The 27938-nt window shown below is 42.2% G+C and overlaps 1 protein-coding gene across 2 annotated transcripts in view; it reads left to right on the top strand.

Annotated features, from left to right (window-relative positions):
* The window catches only part of pola1 (polymerase (DNA directed), alpha 1), a 66568-nt gene that overhangs the window by 11431 nt on the left and 27199 nt on the right, over positions 1-27938 (top strand). For both annotated transcript variants that reach the window (XM_086306086.1, XM_086306085.1), the window contains exons 26-34: positions 2646-2768; positions 17306-17338; positions 17655-17747; positions 17851-18056; positions 18172-18304; positions 18442-18573; positions 18674-18848; positions 19627-19808; positions 23817-23948. In XM_086306086.1, the coding sequence (XP_086162212.1) occupies positions 2646-2768; positions 17306-17338; positions 17655-17747; positions 17851-18056; positions 18172-18304; positions 18442-18573; positions 18674-18848; positions 19627-19808; positions 23817-23948 (1209 nt within the window). The remainder of the gene's footprint in view (positions 1-2645; positions 2769-17305; positions 17339-17654; positions 17748-17850; positions 18057-18171; positions 18305-18441; positions 18574-18673; positions 18849-19626; positions 19809-23816; positions 23949-27938) is intronic.

The following is a 27938-nucleotide window of genomic DNA, read 5'->3' as shown; positions in this document are numbered from 1 at the left end:
CCATTAGGTCATAGTACCTGGTACCCCCTGCTCTGACAAGGGCTCCAAAGCGATCCGAGCAGGTAGGGCTGCTCAATTAATCGAATTTTAATCACGATTACGATCTGGGCTTTCAACGATCATTAAAAATGACTGAGCCGATTATTAGCCCCTCCCTCATTTATCCGCGACACCTTAAAGGCCGGTCCGTGAAAATATCCGGTTGTTCAGTGATGACGCGACGAATCCTACTTCCGGGTCTAAAGTAGTCTGCGTTTAATATGGCTTTTGTGTTGTTAACATGTTTAATGTTATGTATTTTCTTCTATTTAATCTCAAAGCTTCTAAAACAGTCAGTGATCACTGTTGACCTCCCTCGGCTTTTATTACCGCTAATCATTTATTTAAGCTCAGTTTTTAAAACCTTAGGATGTAACTACAGCCCAGCCCATGCAGCAGTATATGAATGACTAACCTCGTATTGTGGATGGATTATCTCAGTTGTTCTCCTGGCTGAAGTTTGGTCCTTTTACAGCATCCTGCCATGCGATTACATTTGTTCCTGACCACCGAGAACACTCACGTTAACTTTTATCGAGTGGAAAAAAAGTTAGCTTGTTTATATTATGCTAACATAGCTGTGTCGCTAGTGGTCACGTAGCACATCATTATATACCAGCTAGCCCAACTTCAGTAACACTACAAACGTCACTGCTGTTTAGTTTTCTGTCTTCATTTATGCTGGAAGTGATAACAGAGCTGTACGTTTTAATTTGTTTCCAAAACCCCGCAGTCAGGACATGCTATATTGTATTTAGATAGAAGCTAGCGAGCTAACTCCCTGCTAACTTCTAACTCCGTTAAATGTCATAAATTCCGTTTTCATGGATGCCTGGATGTTAAACTCAATTGTTACACCTGGTAGAGCAGAACACTGATCATTTTATTAAAGATGAAAGACTTTAGACAGTTTTTCAACTCTCAGTAATGCCATAGTGATCGTTTGATATATGGACCTGCAGCGGAGTTTAGACCCAGACACGGCTAGTGACGTCAGACTGAACAACCGGATTGTCGGGCATAAACCGGTCCGTGGCGCAAAAAAGGTTGGAGACCGCTGATTAAGAAGACCCGAGGGAAGCTCGGAAAGCTAAGCAGAAGTTATTTGGAGAGTGACTGCCGTTGGTTGAAAAGAGAGTTTAAAAAAAAAAAAAACTTCAGTGGTGTTGCACACTATTTTATATTATTTTTTTAAAGTCATTGTTAACCCTTTAAAGCCGGTCAGAGCAGCACGCTCCGTTTTGCGTAACTATTTTTAAATCCCTGTAGAACCTGAACCGTGTAAGCTAGCGCAATAATTTGTTTTGCATATGAAACCGGAGGAGTTGTACTTACATCTTATGCCATCAGCTTGTCCTCGGTCACGGTTTCCTTCCACATAAAGCTTTGCAAAAATTGCATAAAAAGCGCTTGCAGGAACAAAAACATAATATTCCAGAAACACGCTTTGCCGTTCCTATCAGCTGTTCGTAACACTTCCCACAGTGAAATGATGCACATGCTGTTTTCTTTGCAAATTTGCATCATAGGATTGTTTTTTGTTTTTCCTGCAGTATATAAAAATTGGTGTATCTCCAAAATAAAACTATGAAGACACTCAAAATAAATTTCCTGTGGTGGGAAACTATTTTTTGCAACTTTATTGTATTTAAAGTTTTGAGGGATAAACCTCTTAAATTTCTCCAAGTAGAAATATATGTAAACAAAACAAAAGCGATTTTCAATTTTTTTTGTAGTTTATTGCACTTTTTTGCAATTTATGTAATTACTATGGACTTAATGCATACATATTATTAAAATATGGGCTATAACAGTTGTATTGATGTATAGCAACTTGAAATGCTCCCACAAATGGCACTACAACATGTAAAAAAAAAATAAAAATAATATAAGCTCTGGTGGACTTGGTTCCATAGTAGGTCTTAAAGGGTTAAATAAATATCGTCAAATAATCGTGATCTCAATTTCAGTGAAAATAATCGTGATTATCATTTTTGCCATAATCGAGCAGCCCTACAAGCAGGTACTGAAATGTGACGTCATCAGACTTGTAAACAAGACGCCACTGATCAGCCAATCAGTGGCGTCTTGTTTACGAAATTCAAAACCACCCCAGCAACGAGGGAAATGGCTACAAGAAACAACGCCGTGGTCCCCAAGTCGGACGAAAAGTCACAGACGGAGCAGCAGGTTTATCGTCGCCTCGATGTCCACCTTTGTTATAGCGTTCGTGTCGCATACTAATTACGTCACGGGATGCTCAGACGTGTTGCTATAACAACAACCAAGCACATTGGGTGGTATTCAATTGTTATGCAAAACCAGACTATCCGAGTCAAGCCCTGGCAAGTCGATCCGAGTAGGTACTAATGGAAAGACGGCTAAAGTTGCACACATACTCAATAAATGAAAAACAATATGTAATAATATATAAAAATCAGTGCAGTGTATAAAACAGTGTACCTAAGAAATGGCAGAAACTTAGATGAGACTGATGGAAAGCGCCACACCATATCATATCGGATTAATTAAATCTGTTGTTGAATATTTTGCTGCGCTGCACTCATTTTAGCCGGTTTTCCCATTGGAATATTTTTGTCCCTCAGTACGACATCCGTCAGAAGGCTCTGAAGCTGACTGCTAACAGTATGTACGGTTGCCTGGGATTCAGCTACAGCCGCTTTTACGCCAAGCCACTTGCTGCCCTGGTTACACACAAGGGTAGGGAGGTGAGTACACAAACACACTGCTGACTTTAAAGGCTATGTGGACCTCGAGCGTTTTAGCTGTAAAGCTTTGTTTTTAGAGCAGTATCTGGATCTATAAAAGGCACCAAATACACTGAGACTGATTAAATACAAGTTTATCCTACTTTCTTTTGAAAAGTGTAAAGAACAGTCCAACGTTCATCCACAAGAGGGCACTGCTACATTATATTCAGCACTGTGCAACACTCCTTACTCTGGCCTATTTTCTTTGACTTGTCATTTGTTTTCTGCTTTATCCTGACTCACATTTGTTTCTACAAATGTCTTTGTTTCTCCCACACCCTGTGCCCTTTTCTGTCTCCCAAATATGATTACATCTTCAATTTCATTTAGTCAGAATAAGAGACTTTCCTTATTTTCGGTGATATCAGTGACACTATGCAAGTATTTTCCAATAACAGAATGCCACGGGCACTCTTGAATCTAACACTCTCCATTTAAAGTCTCATTGTGTAAGCACTTCTTTCAACACACAAATGGAATGACAGTGGCATGCACGCTCAATAAATTGGTGCAAAGATGCATGTGTACTGCATGACATAAACAGCTAAAGCTGGTATTGTAACTGAACACCCCACACACACACACACGAGCACACACACACTCACACTCTCCCACTATGTCAGTGGTAGTACTCATGTTCATTTAATGAGCTCTAACAGTACAAGTCCTCAGCAGAGGCATCAGGCTTTGCCTCAGGGGAGTCCTTCATTAAGATCCCCTTACACACTCATTGTGCTCCCTAATAGAGGGCAGGGCAGTAACTCACTGTGCGTGTTTGTTATTTTGTCAGTCCGTTTGGGCCTCCAGTCATGCTTGTTGTTCAGCTGACAGAGCTACATTGTTAAAGTTGTGTATTGGATTTGCTGCTGCAGGTGGGAGTTTCTGTCCCTCAACACTTCACCGCTTATATCTTGTAGTTCGTATTTATCAACAGCCTGAGGTAGATGGGTTCATTTACATTTGTACCTCCTGCTTGCTTTACATAATCCGGGAAGCATCACCATTCTCGTGTAAGGAGTAGACTAGATTTCCATTATTCGAAGGCTTTGCTCTTGCCCGTGTTGCTAGATTTAGAAGCCCTAATTTAATCATGTGGAATAGACTTACAGCTAGCAGCTATTTTCACAACCTTTCTTGTTGATTTATTTGTTGTATAAAAACTGAAACCTCAAAGTTATTTATCACAGGAGGGCCAGAAATCCAAATTTAGTTGGAGAAAATGCTGACACAGATGTCACCATTAGTGAGTCACATTAAGATAGTTATATGCTACACCTTCAAGCTGATCACTCTGCTGGTGCCTGGAAGTAAGAAGGTTTCACTAGAACAGATTCGATTGGGTACATTGAGAATACAGATACTGATGTCCAATGTCCCTGAAGCAAAAGGGAGTTCGCATCATACATAATGGGATTATACATATCTAACCAAGGCTGTATTAAAAACCTGTGAAGCATAAGTGGTGTAACAGTAAAATGATGCAGCTGGAGCTCTTTTGTAATGGTGGGACTGGAAGGATGTGAAATTGTCCTTGCTTTTGAAAAAGTCTAACAACAACTGATGTGTATATAAAAGATGTTTTGTTTTTGTTTTTTGTGCTTCATGAACAAAACATTTTCATCATGTCCGCACAGAAATGGAGCATTTTTGTTGCCCATTATCCATAGCATGTTAACAGGATTACCATTAAGAGCTGAGCAGACATCATCCCAATCTATATCTGAATCTGGGACTCCTTTGCCCCCATATGGAGCTCACACTGACGGTGGCGAGTCCTTGTTACGGTCAGTATAAAAGATGGAGGTAGCTACAGCGATTGGTTTCTGAAGCCTTGAAGAGTGTTTTCATTTCAAATGCAGGTTTATTTTTATTTTTGTTTTTTATCCTGAAGCTATGCCCATATTTAATACTGTTTGTGGTACTTTGTGTAGATGGCTGTATCCTCAGTGTTGAGAAGAGGGCAGGGTGTAGATTAGGTTTGGTCGACTGACCCGTTTGCCACGGAATATCGAACCGTCCTCGAGGCCTGGTGCGAGTCATGCGCGTCTGCCCCAGGCTTCTTCCACCCGTCCTATCAAAATAAAGCATAAAAACATAAATTACTGTTATTGAAGAGTCGCTTGGTTACCTGATTTTTACCTGATTATCTGTTGCAGTTACTCCTCAATGAAATGATTATTCCTTAATTAGTATTATTAATAATTATTACTCTAATTAGTATGTTCAGCGGTAAATGGGCTTGTTCTTATGTAGCGCTTTTCTACTCTACTCAAAGCGTTTTATACAACACGCCTCAGTCACCCCAGCACTTTTTTCTTCCTAAGTGGTGCTTTCTAACATTCACATTTTCATGAACGCATCAGAGGAGCAACTTGAGGTTCTGTATCTTACTTAGACATGCAGATGGGAGCAGCCAGGCATTGAACGGCCCACCTTTCAGTTAGTAAAGTCCCTACATCCTGAGCTACAGCCACCCAAGTATGAAGTCAACCTCCAAGCATCACAATGTGACACAAATACATTTGCCAGGATCAAATACCTTACTACTCTACAGTTATCCTTACACAGTTGCTGAACATTATAAGCCTTTATACAGAAGGTTATACTGGTGGTATGTCTCATTAGACTGCATTGGGTTTATCAAGGTGTACTTAATAATGTGTCAGCTGAGTGTTTATACTAATAGTGATTCAGATGCTTTGCAGGTTTGTTGGAAACTAAAATTTCCTCCAAAGTTTTCTAAAACTTCTCAAGTTGTCCTGTGTGGCGAGGAGGCTGTAAGCAAATTGGATGTAGGACTTCAGTACACTACAGAGAGACGTGCGTCAAAAAGGTCATCAGTCAGTGTGCGGTGTACACACACGTACCTCGGCTTGCTGATGAAGCAGGAGATCCCACTTCACACAATCTTAGTGTTTTGTTTACTTTGTATCTATGATCCTACCACAACTCTATTTATATAGCAGCTTGTGTGTTTGGAGAGCGTGTGGCTTCAGCACCAGCCTGCTGATAATAAGGCAACATGCTGTGGAAGATATTCTTTGAAATTTACTTTTTGTCAGTTTTACTTGTATATAAGTGTGTGTGTGTGTGTGTATAAATCTTATAGCATCTAAAATAGGATTTTTGTAGGACAGTTTTTCCAGCACTTGAGCATCGTATGCTCGTCAAGGAAAAGCAGCAGATCAGCAGTAGTACGAACCAAATGTGTCTGTTTTACTGAATTGTACAGAGTCCTAAAGTTAACAGGAGGCAAGCCGAGTAGTTCTCGGTAGTTTCCGACTGCAGCGAGCCAGAAAAGCCAGCTGGCATTTATAACTGGATTTCTAGTGTATTTGTGGGCATTGCCATTTGCACTCCCACCCCCATTTTAATCGTCACATTTGCACTCCACTTTCATCTCATGATTTAGGAGGCTTTTTATTTTTGTAATTGTAACATGTACACTGATCACCACTCTGTCCACAGTGTAAATCCACCCTCCTCTCGCGCCCCTGCGTTCCCTTCATCTGTTTGGATGAGTGTCCAGAGTGAATGTTCATGTGTTCTCTGTATTTATTGATTGGCCCGGCTCTCATCTTTCTCTCGCTCTCGTTTTAAAATGAGGCCTAACCCCCCAGTGTGGCCGGATGGCTCAGGCTGCAGGCCACGGCAGTGTCTCAGCCCTGGGCTTAGATGGGGGTTGACAGACCCTTGGCTGTGGACCTTCTGATCAAATTTGCCAACTTAGGAGGGGAAAGCCCCCCACTTACATCTCCTCCTGATTCTTGTGCGTCTTCCTTGGGTATGTCATCTATCGTGTGTGTGTGTGTGTGTGTGTGTGTGTGTGTGTGTGTGTGTGTGTGTGTGTGTGTTACTACTACCCATCTGTGTGTGCGTGCACAAGTGCTACTGGCCGAACTCTGCCCTTTGTCGGGACCATTTGTTGTGGCCCTGTTCTGTCCTGGTATGTGTGGGTATTAAAGGGGGGGATGATGGGTATTAAGAGGAAGGTGAAGGTTTAGGATTACACAGTCAAGGGTCCTCCACAGATTGATGTCCCCCTCACTCCCTCAGCGTTATTTTGGGTTCTTTTGTATGTTCGCCAGAGAGCATTTGGGTGCAGAGAAATGGTTGTATGACACAGACAGACAGCTTGCACACATGTGATTATTTCGTTTTTAATTTTATTTATTTATTTTTTGTTAATGGGTTGATAAATGCATCTGTCACACCAGAAAGATTTTTTTTGGCCACAGGCTGCTGGATCTCCGAATTCATCCACTAAATGAGGAGATTTTAATTTGGGGGGGAAAGGTTTCCGCAAACCTGCTTAGGGATGACGAATCAGCTGCAGGTTTAGAACAACTACATGATTTTTCCTTTGTTGACCTGTGTTATTGTTAATGTTTCTAGTCACTTGAAATGGCAAAGAGTCTGTACTTGAATTTAATTTGTGTTTATGAAATCAGAAGCTCGCTTTTTAAAATTCTCAATTGTTTAGTTTGGCCTGCTTCTCTTGCATGATGGTGTGTTTACGTCGTCCTAATCGAGTGATGTTCACAGCGCAGGCCGAGGGAAGCTGCTTATTGTTGCGGATCGCAGATTGGTTTGACCTTTGACCCTTTTGCCTGCAAATCTGACAACCATTAGCAGGTGTGTGTCTCTCCGGATGGAGGGTGACTCCTAAAAGCCATTCTGCTGTAATTGAGTCTCTGTCCTTGTGTTTAAAAACAGCCTGACAGGAGCTCGTAGTTGACATTATTGGCTGGCATGCAGAGTGAAGATAGAAGCTGGCTTCTGTAACGGAGCTGAGGGTGCAGAGAGGTCAGAGTTTGGTTTAGGTTAAACCCTCTCCCGTACGTACGTGTGTGCAAGGGTGCATGTGCTCGTAATGAAGTCTAAGTAAATATTGTTGCCCCTGGTGTCCCTTGTTCTGCTTCTGTATCATCTCTCTTGTCTCAAGAATCACAAATCAGTTCCCAGAATTAGACACAGAAATACCTGAACCAACCTATCACGTCTCATTTGTGGTCGCATCTGTCAGACTGCATGCTCTGATGTCATGTGAGTAAATACTGTTGCCCTCATTTCTTTCATTGAGGGTTTCAGAATCACAGTGGTCATTTTTACATTTCCCTGAATTAGACATAAGAATACATAAGCCTGCCTACTCCGCCGGTGCGTTTGGGGAAATGAGGGCTGCGATGTTTCCATGATCCTGTAGTCCTTTTAAAGAGTGGGCTTTTCTCTTGATAGGAGTGGACTTAACAAATAGTCACATGGGAGCAGCGCTGCTATTCTGGCATCAATAGCGTGTCTGTGAGGGCGGACGGTGGACCGCGCAGGGGCTCAGAGTTTAAACGGCGACTTCGTAACACCTGCTAATGAGGCCATGTGAGAATGAGCTTATGGCAGAGATTATAATTGATAATGGATTCATCTGGCGTGCATTTGAATTTATTTGTTTACTTTATAACTTTATTTTGAAAAGTTCTATATAAATACTAATAAACTAAATAAGGGTTTGTTTTCCCTCAGAATTATTTATTCTATGGATTTTGTTCCCACATAAACATGTTTTATGAGTGAGCAGCTATTTAAATTTTACATAAAGAAGAACCACATTTTGAGTCTTTTCAAACGCAGCTTTTAACATTTTAAAAAAGATTAACTTCAGTAGCACAAGTTTTTAAAATTCATTTTAGTGACTTTGTTCTAAATCAATGGCAGCCATACTGAGTAATAATTAGTATTAATAATAGTAGTAAATAATTCATAATAACAATACTAAATCATCAATAATTATAGTGACTGACCCCCAAAAAGAGCATTACTATTTACCCTGTGGAGTGAGTTGAATTTATTTATAGTGTTAGCTTTTAGTTAGGGGTGCAACGATATTCGTATCGATATTGAACCGTTCGATACAGTGCTTTCGGTTCGGTACGCATATGTATCGAACAATACAACATTTGTAATTTATTTTATCAATTTTCCTTCTGACGATGCTGTCTGTGTTGAGTGCTCAGTGAATCTGCGTTCGACTACTCCGCCTAGGCTGCACTGTCCAGCGCAGATCCACTGAGCGCTCAACACAGACAGCATAGTCAGAAGGAAGAGCGCAGGGCAAGCTAGCGAGACAGAAGTTAAGCTCTCCTTGCAACAAGCAAATTGAACCTCATTCAGATCTGGCGTTTGGAATTATTTTGGTTTTCATGTGACGTATGACCCTGAAGGTAAGCCAGTCATGGACTAAAGTAAAACAGTATGTTGGATGTGCCATGCAATGCTCAATTACATTGGTGGGAACTAGTGTGTTAGCGCAGTTAGCTCGTTAACGTGTTGGCCGTCTAGCCCCATGCACGGAGCGATCGGCGGTAGCTCGTTAACGGAGATTTGCCGTGTTGTGGCGTTAAGGTCGTTTCAACGAGATTAACCTGAAAGCACTAGTGGGAACACAACGAATATGACTGCACATTTACGCCGACATCATCCTAGTGCAAAGACAAGTGGAAGCAGACAAAAAAAAGCAAGCATGCTACTAACTTTAGCCGAGTCATTTAGACCGCTGTTAGCACATGATTCTCCTTATGCTGCTGAGAATATAGCCCAGAAGAAGCGGATAGTATAGCTTTTATTTTGGAAAGAGACATTTCTCTGTAAAATACTCTCTTTTCCAAAGATGAGTGATTCCTCAATCAGATACAGGGCTTGCAATATCGCTAGCCCGACGTCCCGAAGCTAGCGATTTTTTTCAGTCGGGCTACCAAAATCTATCTCTTCCCTGCCCGTCGGGCTATTGTAGGAAAAATATATGTCAATGCTTTTGCATTCTTTCAGAAATGTAGCTGGGTAATTATGTCATTGGCATCGGTGAGCCACTGTCAATATGTGACATATTGAAATCGCGTTTGAATTTGCGCTTGTTTTTTTGCTTTCACTTTGCAATCGTGCGAACTGTGTATAGAGAGCGACAGCACTGATCTGTGAGTGATGATAATTTGCGCACCAATTCCTCTGACATCGTCTTATTAATCGTTAGCTTACTATGCAAACATGACGCAGCAAGCTTTAAACATGTGAGAGGTTGATCGCGCAGAGAATCGCTGAGCTTATGTGAGTGAGTGTGTAAAAGCATTTCAGTTCTGCTGAGCCAAATAAGACAGGTCAGGGTGAAGAAGTGACAGCCAAAGAAAAGCTTACCACAAAACGGAGAAGTTATGACAAATCAGACTATAAGGCAAAAAGAAAGTGCAGCTTTATGGTTTCATGGACAAAAGAATTTCTGTGGCTGCGATATGATGAGCTAAATAACCAGGGCTGCACATAAGTGGTCCGCAGGTGCGCATTCGCTGTCAAAATAAAAAACACCCACAAGGGTTAGGGTTAAATTTAAAAACTGTACTTTTGAGTTAAAATATATATTTATAATTTTAATAAATGACAAATTAAAAATGCATGAACATTTTTTTGTATCGAAAAAATATCGAACCGTGACACCAAAGTATCAAACCGAACCGAACCGAACCGTGAATTTTGTGTATCGTTGCACCCCTACTTTTAGTGATTAGTAAAACCAGATATTTGAGATTAAATCATCATTATTCCACATTTTGTTGCATGCCAGTGCTTTTTTTTCCTTTGCTTTGCTTTTTGGGAACCATTTCTTTCTCAAATTCACTCCCCACCAACCAGTGGCATATTTAGTTGAGTACTTCGACGGTCTAGCATCTTTCAAAAGTTAGTAAGTCCCTCTGACTGTTGCTTTATTCCCCAGGCGCTCACTCTATTCGATAGAGCCATAGATTTGATTTGGTGTAGATTTCAAAAGCATGAATAATCATTTAAATTCATGATAATCATGATTTAATTATTGGCCACAATAATTTTCACTACTTTTTTTTTTTTTTTTTTTTTTTTTTGTCTTCATGACAGCTGTATTGCACCCCCATTTAAAAAAAATAAATAAAATAAATAAAAGTAATAAAAAGTCTGGCTTCACTGCTGCTCTTGTGTATCTGCCATTATATTGCTTATTTACTTGACAATGTATTAAAAACTTGGCTGAGAAAATGCAGTGACATACCAGGATGCGCCTTTTCCTGCTATTAAAGTACAGTATTATAATTGAGCGGACAGCAGGAGGATTGTTGTCATTGTTGAGTTATTTTCAATCAGTGTCGGCGTTTGTGATCTTGGCCGGTTGTATTAAATCAGTCACAGCTTTACAACAGATTGACCTTCCCGATGGCAGACATGAGAACACAGCTATGGCATCTGCCAGGACAGGTGTGTGTGTGTGTGTGTGTGTGTGTGTGTGTGTGTGTGTGTGTGTGTGTGTGTTGTGCTCTGTGCTCTGTGCTCGTGAATTCTTGCGTGCAAGTGAAATCATTTTAGTGAAAGAAGGACTTTCGGTCTCTGTGGGTGTGTACGGAGGTGTGTGCAGATATAACTTCACGGTAGCAGAAGAGAGCCTGTAAATCTTTTATGCATCTTTGCGTGTGCGAGGCTGTGTTCGTGAAAGAGTTTTGCAAACTTGTGTGTGTGTGCTCAAGTGCCTTGTGGACATGTTGTGTGTATGTCACCCCGCCACCCCCCAGCTCTGACAGTGGTGTGTTCCTCCACAGGTGCTATTTCAGTCGACCGACTGTCATCCCAAAATGCTTTTCAGTTGAGTGCTTTTCAAAACAATCGTCACTGGTGCCCCAGACTCTTTTTACAAGGGCCCTCTGCTACACAGAGGTTTAACATGCCGCTTCTGATCTGCTGATCAGTAGAAGGATGTATGTGGTGTGTATGTGTGTGTGCCAGAGTTCAAGATGTAATGATAATGGGGGGGGTGGGGGGGCTCGCGCATTTATCTTTTGTCTTTACTGCTGCCTTTCAGTCTGCAAACCACTCATCACTCAACCAAGCAGGTCAGTTAAGAGTAATATTCTTATTAAAATGACAGCCTGGCAAAAGACAAAAGATATTTTGATGAGAAGTATATGAGGGTTGGGGGGGTAGTGGATTCAAATAAAGAATACACAAGATTGACGTGACAACAAGACATGTAAGGCCTTAATAGATGAGGCCAACAAAAAGCTGAGCAACAGCTGGGAAAAGGAGGATATCACAACAAGGCTGAACCACTCATCAATTAGCATGACAGGGTGCAATAACGCACAGCTAATGGGTACAGCTCGTGTGCAGGCACACAGGTGCACATGCAAAGACATGAGGCGCTGTTAAAAGCACTAAATGAAAAGCTGTGAAAAGTCAAGTCAAAGACGGCGGGAAAATGCAGCTTTTAAAGTGAGATATTAGGACGGGTATTGAAAAGTGTCGATGGGTTTGTGTTAAGCGGCTTTGTAACAATATTCAGTCTGAAATCCATTGCTCCCTTTTAAACTTTGATTTAAAGTCTGAGTTGTATTCAGCTGGACAGGAGGTGTTATTTCCCTTAGACTTTGCCTCCTGTAGTTGTTACTCCTGGTCACTTTTTTCTTTTCTGTTTTTTTTTTTTTTTTTTTTTTTTTTTGGCATCTTTGAATGTTGCAAACTAGTGGTAGTACCACTTAACCAAAGTACATCTTCTGGAGCCCTGAAGTCTGTGTGTTCGAGGCACAAGGCAGATTTGTTGGGTACATTAGGTTTTAAAAATGAGTAGTGCAAAGGAAAAATGCCACATGGAAGCTGCATGTCAGTGTAAAACTCGTGCAGGAATACCGCACTAATGCTTTAACTGCTGAATCTAAACTTGGAGCGTCTGAAAATGCTGCTGCTGCTGCCAACTGCAGTGTCTTGACTCTGCTGCAAGTCACAGGTTTATGTTTATTGCAGGATTTACATTCAAGTAGGGCACACTGGTTGGATAGCAAAGCGTTGCAGATGTGTTCTTGATGGCCAGGTGAAAAATGTTGAGTTTGTTAAATAAATCTTTTGCAGTGATCACAAAAGCTATTTGTTTACATGATTAATTAAACTGTGGGTTGTGGAGCGTTCACCTCTTTCAGATACTAAAGTAGGACATGGTAGAAAACATTTGAGAACCATTGATGTAGGTCAGTGCAGATCTCGCGATACCATATGTGACTATGTGATATTCAGTATGACCATATTAATGGGAACTAAACGTCTGCAGTAGCTATGTGATTATTTCTTTCAAATCAAATGAACCAAAGCTAGGCACTCTAGGGTCGAAGACTGTGGCACATAATCTCAGTGCTTTTGAAATGGCTGGTTTGAAGGCGGGGCTAGGACTTTGACCACTCAGAGCAGCGGCTGATGTTGCTGCATACGCACAGAATAGAATATATTCTACTTATTGCAAGGTATGTCCTTTTATTTGGTGTTTCAGTCCAAGGAATGCAACCTGACATGTGAGCCCTCACATGCAATGTGGCATCAAAAGGAAGGATGAGGTGAAACTGTGATTACAAACGTGAGAAATTCAGTCTCATGTGTTCTGTCCTGATCCTTCACTTTGCAGGAGCACTTGTCAGCGAGCTGCTCAATTACTGTCCGGTCTATTTACACTGTATTAACACCAAGGAGCCGGAAAGGATGAGAGGCAGGAATGTTAGAAAATTGGTTTTATAGTGTGAGGGAAAAAGAGCGACTCTGTAATTGGAAGATTTTGAATAGATTATCTAAATTCACTTTGTAGAAAATGGTTAAACTAAGGGAAGCAGCTTCACTGGTTGCAGGTATTAAGATGGCAAAACTCAGTCAGAAGTAATGATTGTAAAAATTGAAAGAACAACTCTTATTTCGTAGCTGGAGCGAAAATGCGATCGGCGCAAAAAGCCGAGCGAGGGTACAGACTGATCCGATCAATTTGATTGATGTTAGCAGGTTAACATTAAGCACTGTGAGCCCCTCTGCTGAGTTTTTTCAGATGTTTGGCCCAGAATGAGCGTCATTCACGGTGCTGACGAGTGCAGTCATCACGGTGAAGACATACATGCACTCTTTTTACCCCCTGGGGATGTGTGTTTGCATTGGTTCGTATAGTATGTGTATGCCGGTATGCGTTTAAAGATGAGCGCACGTGCACACACACTGTCAGTTGCACACATTCCAGCGTCATGGTCAAACGACTTGTCTTTCACACAGTTCATTCCTTAAAAGCAGTCTGTCCTGCTGGAACTGACAGCATATGGAAAACCTGTCTAAATGAGTCCACACATCAATTACATCAACGCATTCTCACCTCCTCGCTTGTCTGTCTTTCCCACATCTCCCCATTCATCACGTCTGCACTTTTTATTCAGTCCGTTCCATCATTTCAGCTTCGTCTCCTGGCTCTTTCTCCTTTCAATGCTTTTATTTTGCTGTTTTGTTATTATAAAAAAAAAAAAGTATTACTGGAGATTTCAAGATGGAGTACAAAAGCAGAGTTTTAGCCGAGTTTTGTTGATGTGATGATTGACACTGTGAGGATAATGAGCATGGCTAAGTTTCTCTAAGATGGTTCTCGTTTACTGTCTGCATCAGCAGGCCTGCATTAAAACATTGTCCTGGGCTCTGTTGGTGGGCGTGTGTTGTGCCAAGTAGCAATAAGCAATGAAATACAATCCATGGTGTCTATTTGATGACTGCATTTGTGAATTTTAAGATCTATCATACCCGGACTCTGTGGGTTTTTTCAAATTATTTTCCCCTTATCTTTATTCTCCTACATGTTTTGGCTGTTAGCTGGAGAACTTGAACTTCATCTTGTGATGTTTGCACTTGCTTTCTTTCGAATGGGACATTATGATGACTTATTTAATTTTTGCATTTAAGGAGTGGGAAGGTGACGTTTAAGGCTTTATATGCTGGCTTTATAGACAGCTAAGGTGAATGATTGTGGTTGAGGGTTAGATTAATCAACAAAGGTTATATTTTTGTTATGTCTGTAGAAAATACAAATAAATAAATAATATTAATGCTTTCTGTCACATTCATCTGTAAGTTAATTTGTCCTTTTTGGCAAATGAGGTCAACTCAGACTGTAAGTGTGTAGAGAATCAAAAACATACAAAAAGAACAGTTACACAACTAATTGTGATTTTTGGCTGATGTGGTGATGTGGACATTTCATTCTTATAAATGCTCTTTATTGTGATGCCTGTGCCTGCATTTTGTCCTGCAGTGGTGTCTGAACACCATCAGGATACGTTGGGTTTTGTTTAGAAATGTTCAAGTCAACAAACGAGGGATCTAATTATCAAATTAGCATTCCCATTGGGGTAGTTTATCTTTAGTTGCATTTGAATTTCCATGAGTTTTACTATGTCATGATTTATATCCTGCTGATTTTATAGTGTATTTTTTACTTTTTTGTCATTTTCCAACTTGGCCGGGGTCTTTCTGTGTGGAGTTTGCATGTTCTCCCCGTGTTTGCGTGGGTTCTCTCCGGGTACTCCGGCTTCCTCCCACTGTCCAAAGACATGCAGCTTGTGGGGATAGGTTAATTGGATAATCCAAATTGCCACTAGATGTGAATGTGCGAGTGAATGTGAGTGCGAATGGTTGTCTGTCCCTATGTGTTAGCCCTGCGACAGACTGGCGACCTGTCCAGGGTGTACCCTGCCTTTCGCCCCATGACAGCTGGGATAGGCTCCAGCACCCCCCGCGACCCTGAAAAGGATAAGCGGAAGCGAATGGATGGATGGATGGATGGATGAATTTTAGCGTCTGATGCAAATAATTTGGCTTGAAACGGCTCCTTTGTCTGATTATGTGACACTCGCATTGTTATCTTTATTTCTGATAATCCTCTGCTTCGTAAAATCATATTACCCAAGGAAAAAAAATGTGTTGCTTCAAGTTTTACTTTTAATGATTCAAATATGGGAGGAATCTTTGCTGCAATTTCACACGCCTGTTTTGGTGCTTTTTTTTTTTTTAATTAAACAAATGGACTGTTCAGCTCAGGCACAGCTGAGTTTTTCTTACTCAAGAGCTGCTGCTCAGTGGCAGCTGTTAACAGAGGAAAATGTGTCTCGTATACAGGGTCTGATTTTCCTTCCAAGACAGATACTTTGTTATTTGTGCGAACTTTGGTTGCACTTAGATAACATTGTAACATTGCAAGTGTACAAAACAGCTTAGTCACATGCACATGTGCACACACCAGTGCAAGGTGCTGGCCTAGTGTCTAACCAAGGACTCCTTAGCAGATGAGCCTGAACCATCACAGCTGCTTGTTGTGGTGTTTGTGTTTAGTAGCTGGCTGTATTTGAAACATCAACCTTCAGTTATAGTGTTTCGTATAGTTAAATGTCAAAATTATTTTCAAATGCATGGAATTTAAAAAAAGGAATAAATAAATGTGACCTTTAGTCTGACAGACTGAGCACATTTGGTGTCATCTTTACATTTTATTTTATACCTCTGAAAGATCATTTCCTCGGGCTCGTTTTCTGTCGTAAATAAACTACGCTCGCTGCAGGCAGCTGTCATTCACATTTTAAACCACGAATTTACTTTTGCTTTTGCAGTGTTAAAAATGTCTCAAATTAGATTTGTATTCATGAATTATTGGAGTGGAGCACCTGTGCACTCAGTCTGAAGATTTATAAAGAGTTCTTTCATCTTCCTCTTTTCCAACCTTTCTTCTTCTGCTAAACAGGCAGGGGTCATTTTGTCTACAGCGAAATCCACTGCATAAGTGCAGAGGTGAAAAACTGTGTGTGTGTTTGTGGTAAGACCTTGACCTTGACTGCAGTCCCTAATGGAGAGGCTGTTCCCCTGAATGACTCAAACTCCCCCCGCCGTACAGTGGTATGTAGCAGCCCATAAAGCATGCTTATGGCCCACTCTGGTTTCAGGGAGTGGAAGCCCGACCCCGCCCCTTCCTCACACTCTGAAATAGCCGCGTCCTTGTCCCCACACGGAGCACAGTGCGAGTCGGGGTGTATATATGCGGCTGTGGTTGATTGAGGAGCAGATTGCTGGTGACAGGTCACACTGCGTTCCGTCCCTCAGACCCCCCCAGATTAGTGACCTGAGGTCCCCACACTGCCCTCCCTTCCTCTGGGCCCCCACCTGTTAGGATCCCTCTGCTGCTCAGAGCTTTCCTCACGCACACACACAGTGGTCAATCTGCATTTACAGAATTCTCTTATTTCTCCGTCAGTCAACCAGAAGGTTATAAAGGCCATTACAAGTCATTATGGTGTGTGTGTGTGTGTTGCCTGACTGTGAATTTGTGTGGGTTGAAAAGACGCCTGTCACAGCATGCTCTCATAATTGCCCTCTTAGCCAATTATCCCCCATTTAAAGCAAATCACCTGCTCTGCTCCCATGTCCACACAAATGTGTACACACACACACACACACACACACACACACACACACACACACACACACACACACACACACACACACACACACACACACACACACACACACAATTAATAACGCGGAAACTTAATATTTAATCATTTCATCTTCCTGAGTGACGTGTTTGTTTACTGTGCTTGTGTTGTGTTGTTTTTGTTGTTGGCATCGTTCAGAGTGTTGTCTCCTCTTTTCTCCAGATTTTGATGCACACGAAAGACATGGTTCAGAAGGTCAGTCATTACCAAGTTGTTCCTGTTTAATATCTCTAATATGATATGTAATTATGTGCAGAATAACATAAAATGTACACGACAAATAATCCTTTTAATAATGACTTCTTCACTGGATCAGGACGCCTGGATTCTTGCATCTGTATTAAGCAGCTAAATGATAAACTTTGGGTTAAATATCATTTAATGAGTCAAATCTAACATTAGATTGTTTTAGAAATTGTGCAGTTTGATGTGTGTAATATTCACTTTATTATCCCAGTTTTAACTGTATGGATTCTTTCTTTCTCTCTCCCCCCCCTTTTGTGTGACTCAGATGAATCTGGAAGTCATCTATGGAGATACTGACTCTATCATGATCAACACAAACAGCAAGTGTCTGGATGAAGTTTTTAAGCTTGGCAATAAGGTGTGTGCTTTGGGTGTTTTATCACTTTTTACATGCGCACCATGCAGTGGAGATTATAACCAGATGTTGACACTGAATCCGTGTGTTTGCACTTTGATCCCAGGTGAAGGCAGAAGTAAACAAGCTGTACAAACTATTGGAGATCGACATTGATGGTGTGTTCAAGTCTCTTTTGCTGCTGAAGAAGAAGAAGTATGCCGCCCTTGTGGTGGAACAACACGGAGAAGGACGTTTTAGCGTCAAGCAAGAGCTCAAAGGGTTGGACATCGTCCGTAGGGATTGGTGTGACCTGGCTAAGGAATGCGGCAAGTACGTCATGGGACATGGGAAACAGTTAGCGCGTCAGTATATGGAGCGCTGGAAGCACCTTACAAAAGATTTTCATTTGTAAGGAAAAATTCATTGTGTTTATTTATTTTTCTAGCTACGTGATTGGGCAGATCCTGTCTGATCAGAGTCGTGATGTCATTGTGGAGAACATCCAGAAACACCTGGTGGAGTTGGGAGAGAAGGTGGCTAGTGGAGACATACCACTGAACCAGTATGAGATCCACAAGGTGAGGGAATCACTGTTTGTGTTTACTTTTCATTTGATTAAAATGAGGCTTAAGACTCTGGACATGCTGGGTTTTTCTTTTGTGTTTTGCCATTCCCATTCTCATCTATTACTGCTGTCTTGTCTTGACTTCACCAGGCACTGACAAAGGATCCTCAGGACTACCCTGATAAGAAAAGTCTCCCTCATGTCCATGTTGCTCTGTGGATTAACTCTCAGGGTGGTCGTCGGGTCAAAGCTGGAGATACCATCTCCTACCTCATCTGTAAAGTGTGTATCTATTAGAGAAACGGGAATATCTCATTTCTTTGTGTGTTTCAGTGATATTTCAGTACAAATACATTGGAAATTCATCTTCTTTGTCCACTAGGATGGCTCCAACCTGCCAGCCAGTCAGAGAGCCTATGCTCTAGAGCAGCTCCAGAAACAGGAGAATCTCACTCTGGACACACAGTACTACCTGGCCCAGCAGGTCCACCCTGTGGTGTCTCGCATCTGCGACCCTATTGAGGGTATTGATGGTGTACTCATAGCCTCGTGGTTGGGTAAGTGAATTACAAGTTATTGCCGTCCCCAGAAGTGAGTAATGTTATGCCTTATGGAAAATAATTACAAAAAAGTTTAAAGGAGCCGTGTTACTTAGAAATAAAATGACCAAATTGCTCGAGGAAGTTCCTACAGATGCAAATACTGCTTTTGAAAAACTGTTCGGAGTCTCGGTCGTTGTGTCCTTGGGCAAGACACTTCACCCGTTGCCTACCGGTGGTGGTCAGAGGGCCTGGTGGCGCCAGTGTCCGGCAGCCTCGCCTCTGTCAGTGCGCCCCAGGGTGGCTGTGGCTACGATGTAGCTTGCCATCACCAGTGTGTGAATGTGTGTGTGAATGGGTGGATGACTGGATATGTAAAGCGCTTTGGGGTCCTTAGGGACTAGTAAAGCACTATATAAATACAGGCCATTTACCATGTTCTATGGATTAAATCATTACTTGGGTTCACATTTTATGCACGTTTCCTCTCTTGTCGCAGAAGACATAATACCTACTTAATAATCTTGTCAAGTGCTGCAAATTATTTCCAGTTTCACTACAATACATTTCCCGTAAACACTCAAATGAAGTGTCTGTGGGTCACAGTTAAATTTTTTTAGAATAATAATAACATCTGTCGACAGCCGAACAGCTAAATACAGAATGCTTAATTGCAGCATGACCACCTTTCATTGGTGTTTATCAGGCATGAAATATTTTGCCTTCAGCCGTGTTTCTGAATAAACATTTGCTCTGCTGTAAACCTTAAAAAACAAGTCTTTGATTTCCATGTCAGGTCTGGACCCGAGTCAGTTCAGAGCTCAGCAGCAGTTCCAGAGGGAGGAGGAAGCCGACGGCTTGCTGGGTGTTCCCGTCCAGCTGACTGATGAGGAGCGCTATAAAGACTGTGAGAGGTTTACTTTCACCTGTCCTCAGTGTGGCACTGACAACGTCTACGACAGCGTCTTTGAAGGAGCTGTGAGTAGATGAACACACCGCTGTCCATCATAAAACTCCTCTGTATTGCTTTCTCTGTTTGTGCAGGACCAGATAATCTTTCTTAGAGTTGTATTTGAAGTTGTATTAAACCCTTGGCAGTTTAGACTTCAGCTGAAGAAATGTGCTGTCTGTTCTCGGCGCACACACACAAAGCGCCACACAGATATGGCCCAAGATTGAAAGGGAAAAAAGGAGATGGCTTTTATCAGTAATGGTGTGTTTCACTGGTCTAATGGATTAATCAGTAGAGACACAAATAAAGAGCGGGAGAATAATGTTTCAGAAGGCATTTCAGTAAAACTTCCTGTGAAGGATTCATGCGTTAGTCATCCTCCATATTGTGTCTCTGTCTGTATTTTAAGACAGCTGCCTGGCTCCAGTACGGACTCTGTTTTCATTGGCATAGTTTGGACTCCACAACTTGAAAAGCCTTTCCTTAACCCCTGTGGCTCTATGGAGACACACACACTCACACACACACACACACACTGATCTCCTACCATTTGTCAGGCCAAGGTTTTGTGTGTGCGTGTGTGTTATCAGCTTCTAATGAGGAGCAGGACACACAGCTTTTTCTTGTCTAGAAGACACTAATAAAACTGACAAGCCTTTGGCCTCGAGTGGTGGAGAGAACTTGTAATAATTAAAACAGGAGTATTAAACACACTCTCCATAAAAGGATAATATCATTACACACTTGAACAGATATGCTGGTGTGTTGTTGCACAAGAAAAAGCAGAATAATCTCGCCCGAGTGATCGTGCTTGTACTAAACGGCCTGCGTCCTGCTATTAAGAGTACAATGCATGAACTTGAAATGTCAGAATAAAATATAGCATTAGTCTAAACGAACCAGGAATCATCTGATTACTGATGTTAATTCTCCTCTCTGTTGCCGGAGGCCGGTATGCACGCACACACAGTGATACGGATAAGACGGTAAGTTAATTAAGGTGGTGAGCATGGTCTAACAGCTCAGAGAGAGAGGGGAGGACAGATGGGCCTTGACTCCTCCGCTGACACAGAGCCAGAGATGGTAGGAGGAGGCGGTGATGTATGATGGAGGACAGACAGAGGAGGAAAGTTGTTTGATGGAGGTAGCGGGAGAGGAGGATGAAAAGATTAAGTGCAGAGAAGGGAAAAAAATGTGGATAAGGCTGCAGGGGAATACCCTCAGTTCAGTTTTAATAGAGCGTTAGGTATCCCACGCAGGCAGTTAAATCAGCACGCTGTGAAAGCTGCACAAACCAAGACGTTGACAAAATGGCCCGCTTAGGCAGTTGGCATGGCAAACCTTTTTAAAATTGTTTTTCAAAAGCCTATTTAATGTGCGGACATGAGGCGGTCCAGATAACGGCCGGGGTTTGTAGCCAGACATTGAGGAGAACTGGGAGTGTTAGAAGATATCATCCCTTTCTCATAAGTCTCGCACAGTCACAAGACGGTACTTTGAGTGTTTCATATTTTCATTTAATTGCCCGGCGATAAAATGACTAACAAGAAAGTGTTGTAGTAGATACAACTTGTTTTGAAAGGAGAGTGTGCTCTTGAAAGTGAACTTTTGAAAGAAACACGTGAGAGATACAGGGAGTGCAGAATTATTAGGCAAATGAGTATTTTTTCCACATAATCCTCTTCATGCATGTTGTCTTACTCCAAGCTGTATAGGCTCGAAAGCCTCAATTAAGCATATTAGTGATGTGCATCTCTGTAATGAGAAGGGGTGTGGTCTAATGACATCAACACCCTATATCAGGTGTGCATAATTATTAGGCAACGTCCTTTCCTTTGGCAAAATGGGTCAAAAGAAGGACTTGACAGGCTCAGAAAAGTCAAAAATAGTGAGATATCTTGCAGAGGGATGCAGCAGTCTCAAAATTGCAAAGCTTCTGAAGCGTGATCATCGAACAATCAAGCCTTTCATTCAAAATAGTCAACAGGGTCGCAAGAAGCGTGTGGAAAAACCAAGGCGCAAAATAACTGCCCATGAACTGAGAAAAGTCAAGCGTGCAGCTGCCAAGATGCCACTTGCCACCAGTTTGGCCATATTTCAGAGCTGCAACATCACTGGAGTGCCCAAAAGCACAAGGTGTGCAATACTCAGAGACATGGCCAAGGTAAGAAAGGCTGAAAGACGACCACCACTGAACAAGACACACAAGCTGAAACGTCAAGACTGGGCCAAGAAATATCTCAAGACTGGTTTTTCTAAGGTTTTATGGACTGATGAAATGAGAGTGAGTCTTGATGGGCCAGATGGATGGGCCCGTGGCTGGATTGGTAAAGGGCAGAGAGCTCCAGTCCGACTCAGACGCCAGCAAGGTGGAGGTGGAGTACTGGTTTGGGCTGGTATCATCAAAGATGAGCTTGTGGGGCCTTTTCGGGTTGAGGATGGAGTCAAGCTCAACTCCCAGTCCTACTGCCAGTTTCTGGAAGACACCTTCTTCAAGCAGTGGTACAGGAAGAAGTCTGCATCCTTCAAGAAAAACATGATTTTCATGCAGGACAATGCTCCATCACACGCGTCCAAGTACTCCACAGCGTGGCTGGCAAGAAAGGGTATAAAAGAAGAAAAACTAATGACATGGCCTCCTTGTTCACCTGATCTGAACCCCATTGAGAACCTGTGGTCCATCATCAAATGTGAGATTTACAAGGAGGGAAAACAGTACACCTCTCTGAACAGTGTCTGGGAGGCTGTGGTTGCTGCTGCACGCAATGTTGATGGTGAACAGATCAAAACACTGACAGGATCCATGGATGGCAGGCTTTTGAGTGTCCTTGCAAAGAAAGGTGGCTATATTGGTCTCTGATTTGTTTTTGTTTTGTTTTTGAATGTCAGAAATGTATATTTGTGAATGTGGAGATGTTATATTGGTTTCACTGGTAAAAATAAATAATTGAAATGGGTATATATTTGTTTTTTGTTAAGTTGCCTAATAATTATGCACAGTAATAGTCACCTGCACACACAGATATCCCCCTAAAATAGCTAAAACTAAAAACAAACTGAAAACTACTTCCAAAAACATTCAGCTTCGATATTAATGAGTTTTTTGGGTTCATTGAGAACATGGTTGTTGTTCAATAATAAAATTATCCCTCAGAAATACAACTTGCCTAATAATTCTGCACTCCCTGTAAAGAAGACGAGGGGAGGAGATTAGACAGACTAAAATGAGAGTAAGGCTAAGATGTGCGTACGTGTGTGTGTTCTTGGTGTGGCTGGCTATTAGAGAAATCAAATGAGTTGATTGACTCCAACTGGTAGAAAACTGTGTGTTTCTTTTTTTCACTCCTAAAGAAGTGATGTAGGCAAACAAAAAGCCAGTGTGTGGCTGGGTGGGGGGTGTCACATGCATTCTTTTATGTCACAGACTTCCCTGCAGAAACCTTTTTTTGCGGCTGTCAGTGCGACAGGTAAATGGAGTTGAGGTTTAAAGGAGCAAGTGTTTAAAGGCGTTATATTTAGTGTAATTGGTATGTAGTGCGTCTACTTTTTTCATTGCATTAACTATAAAGCTCGCTGTCAAGTGGACAATTCAGGGGAACCGGGGTCATGTTGACCTGTTTTCTTCTGCCTACAATAACGTTAAAATCTACTGGACCCAGGGTTTCTTTAAGCTCCTCTGTGTTTGACATGGTCTTTGTTAAGGTTTAAAGGTAATGGTTGTGTTTGTGTGTTGCAAAACTAATTACAGGGTTAAATATGGAGCTGTGATGAATTCATATAGTATGCATATAAGGCAGTTAGACTATAGTTGATGTTTGCCCTTAGAGGCTATTGTATCTGCTGAAGCATTTTAGTGTATGTGCATGCAAACTGTAGGAGGAATTTTAAATGTCTCCTGATTTGTGGTTCCCTTTTCTTTTTGTTACCATCAATAAAATAAAGCTACTTTGCTTCATTACAGGATCATGCGAGCTTAGTGTACGTGGTTACATGCGGTTTCTTTTCAGGAATGTAATACACACTCTCTTTGTCAGGGTTCAAAGGTTGAGCCTAGTTTGATGCGCTGCTGTCACATCCCTTGTGGAGGTTCTCCAGCTGACTACGTCGTCAACATCCGCAACAAACTTGTGCTTGACATCCGTCGCCACATCAAAAGATACTACGCGGTGAGTATTTCTTTGTATTCCCGTCTGCCTCTGATAGTCACATTTTGATGTGCAGCTGATTCCAGATAACTGTTTTTCTGCTGTTTTTTATTTTAGTTTTCTTTAACCCTTGTACACTAATGCCAGGTGGTTATTCATTGTTTTGCTTTGAAGCCTTAATAGGTTGATCTCTTATTTAGTATTTCAATTTGACATGTGTTTTTGTGCATTAATATATTTCATTGGCTAAAATATGCCCAATATTAAATATAGTATTACAAAACTGCGCATCAAGGTTCTAGGGTTAATTAGTTTGACTGCTTTCCTTATTTATTTATTTAAAAATTTTCTCTGTAGTAATACAAATTTGTTCATTCAATCCAAAATGTTCCTTTCTGAATGTTAAATAACAAAACAAAAAAATAAACAAGTGTGTCTTGCGTCCACAACGCTGCATTTATGCTTGTTACCTACGACAGCAGCACGTTACTAAAGTATTAAATAAAGGATTTGGCTGACAAAATACAAGCTCAAGCGGTCACAGAACATGAGCTGTGTGTAATGAAATCGTCAAAACTCGCTAAAATTGGCCTTCCACAAAGTGTCTGTGAAAGGGTTGGACTGTATTTAACACAATGGGGGATGCAACAGATGCAGTCATGTTAAGAGAAGCTATCAAAAGGATGTTGGGCAAAAGATGAAGAAAACCTCAGCAGGGCACTGTGCTGACATTTTCAACCAAAGAGCACACTGAGCATGTAAAATGGAAAAGAGCTCCAGAAGGATATGTCGGCGCATGATCATGGAAATAGTTAAATGGCCATTTGTACTCTGAATACCAAGTTTAAAATGCACACACAGTTTTAGATGATAAGGTGAAATTTAAATGATAGATGTGGGAAACAGGGTCTTTAAGGTATGAGCAAAAACTTAAATTACTTTAAATCAAACATAATGGACTTTAAAGATCAAGCAGATTTGTCTCAATACAAGACACCCACGTACTTGAAAGACTATTTACAATTTTTATTTGCTGTATGTTTTTCTAGCGTAAATCATTTTTGCAGGTTGTATTTAAGCATTTATGGAAGGCGTGAAAGTGTGAATCATCATCTCTCGCTGGTACCTATTCATATTTTCAGCTGTGCATTGAAAGATGATGACATGTGTTACACCCCGGCCTAGGCAACCGGCGTGCAACACAGGAAAAATAAAAAATAAGGAAAACAAAACAAAAACAAATAAACTACTACGGTTCGCCACCAAAATCCCAAAACGAAAGTATCAACAACTATTTACATCAAAGCAAAATAGAACATTTATTTACACCAAAACACCAAACTATTTACAACCAGGGGGAAGATCGCGACCATGACACACTGAAACACAGGGTTTAAATACCTAGAGGGAGCAATCAGGAAATGGACAACAAGAGGGAAACACAGCTGGGGCAACTCAGAACTGACGAGACAGGGAAACGTAAACTGAAAACACTAAGATAACACAGACTTTCAAAGTAAAACAGGAAACGCATAACAGTCACGCCAAAAACAACACACTGACAACACCGAAACGTAACAGTTCCCCCCACCCAAAAATCAAACATTTAACACCCAAGTGAAATGTTTGATTCGCCAACTCAGAGGCCTGGAAAATGGCCGGCAGACGACACATGAGGCTGGACGGGCAACTCGGGCCCTCCAGCAGACGACGAAGGCTGGAGCGGTCCCTCGGACCCTCCAGCAGACGACGAAGGCTGGAGCGGTCCCTCGGACCCCCCAGCAAAGGCGGATGAATGCTGGAGCGGTCCCTCGGACCCTCCAGCAAAGGCGGATGAATGCTGGAGCGGTCCCTCGGACCCTCCAGCGAAGACGACGCACAGCTCACTAGCTGCAAACACCACGCACAGCTCACTAGCTGCAAACACCACGCACAGCTCACTAGCTGCAAACACCACGCACAGCTCACTAGCTGCAAAGGCTGGAGCGGTCCCACGGACCCTCCAGCAGACGACGAAGGCTGGGGCGGTCCCTCGGACCCCCCAGCGAAGGCGGATGAAGGCTGGAGCAGTCCCTCGGACGCTCCAGCGAAGGCGGATGGCTGAAGCGAAGGCAGACGAAGCTGATGAAGGCTGGAGCGGCCCCACCGACCCTCCAGCAGACGACGAAGGCTGGAGCGGTCCCTTGGACCCTCCAGCGAAGACGGATGAAGGCTGGAGCGGTCCGGGGACCGCCCCAGCCTTTGTCGTCTAAGAAAAAAACACCAGTTGACAGTTTTATCAGTGCTATGTCATCAGAAAACGACAGCCATTAGAAAATGAACAAAGAAAAGAAGGAACAAGGCGCAGAAGAAGACGGGCAGTGTGTTGGTTGGACACTATTATGACAACAAGAAGAAGATTAGTCTTCCTACAAAATGTTTATCCACCGTGTCTCTATGGTTTGGAAATGAACAGATGGCCTTGACTAACTAAATATTTTGTCAAGTTGGGAAAGCAATGTTTCCTTTTACATAGAAATGTTTCTCTATTCCTTACGGTGAGAAGTGCAGTTTATTAATTACAGTTCTCGGTATCGACAGATGCCTTAAGCTGAGGATCAGCATGCTCCTAATGACCAATCACAAGTTAAAGTGGCTCAGAGTGGTCGGGTAGATCCTGGATTAATGCCATAGTCCTGAAGATGGTGATGCTGTCAGCACTGCCTAAGTGTTAAACGATTTACCCACAACAGTCCTATGCAACAATGTTTCAAACCAGAACTACTTTGACATCTTATGACCCAAAAAAGGTTAAAGCAGTCATTACAGTGCAACTTAGTTTCATGCATGTTCTGCATGACCGTTGTGGCAGTGTGGGACATTGAAGACGTTTGCTACATCAATATAGACCCCGAGAAGATGATTTGTAGTGCCTTTGCAAAAGACTTTGATTTATTTCTGTCGTTTTCAAAAGTCTGTCATGGCGTGGCACTCTGATTTATGGCAGTAAAGTATGTGAACACTGATATGCAGATTCCTCTTGGACAGAGTAGATCGAGAGGCTGTGACACATGTCGGTGTAAAGGACGGTGTAGTCAGTTTGCAGCCTGGGAGTGAATTAAACAGGATGCCTGCGTTGTCTTCGTAGGGGACTCTATCTCCTCATGGCTTCCAACACCTTGTTCTTGAGTGAGTGGAATGGTGTGTGTGTGTGTGTGTGTGGGGGGGGGGGGGGGGGGGGGGGGGGGGGCAGGGGGCAGGGTAACTCTCCCACAGTGCTGAACAGAAATCAATTAGCGTGGTGAATGTGTGGGTAGTGAGTCCCCCTCAGCCCCTTTGTCACGATGTGTGAAACAGCTGCTACCACTGAATACTTACACGTCACACAGTAACACACATTTATACACATGCGCACATACACACACACACGCACACACACACACACCGAGGGCTGAACAGCAGTGGACACAGCACACACAGCAGGGCAATGAAGAGGGGTAATATTGTGTAATTAAGGATTCCTTTCAGGCCGAGGGAGAGTTCAAATAGAGCTGTTTGTCTGGGCAGATAGAGTGAAAGCTCTGTACGTGTGTGTGTGTGTGTGTGTGTGTGTGTGTGTGTGTGTGTGCGCGCGGATATACGTATATATGTGTTGGCGTCTTTAGCTCCAACCACAGAGACATTAATCATTAGTGAAATTACCTTCTGCTCCCCACCTCACCCCCACCATTATCAATAAACCAGCACCCTGAGAATGGGCAAACACTTGCTCACTACCTCTCTCACACACACACACACGCAGCCATCATTCCCTCTTCTCATCCCCGCTGTCTTTGGCAAAATGAGAGATTCGCTTGTTTCCTGAACCACCCAATTCTTCTTCTTTTTTTTTTTTCTTTTTTTTTTTAAGCCCCTCCCATCTAACAACCGTTACCATGGCATTTAACAAATTATTGCAATTACCCTCGTCATGCGGGTCGCCCCTGGAAACAGGCTGAGGGGCAAGAGAAGAAAGGGGGAGGGAGAGAGAGA

This window comes from Aulonocara sp. 'chitande type north' Nkhata Bay, linkage group LG9, assembly GCF_057382095.1.
Source record: "Aulonocara sp. 'chitande type north' Nkhata Bay isolate Kocher_YH1m ecotype deep benthic linkage group LG9, A_spYH_male_GT1.1, whole genome shotgun sequence".
In the NCBI taxonomy this organism is placed as follows: Eukaryota; Metazoa; Chordata; class Actinopteri; order Cichliformes; family Cichlidae; genus Aulonocara; species Aulonocara sp. 'chitande type north' Nkhata Bay.
This window is presented reverse-complemented; position numbering and strand designations above follow the sequence as displayed.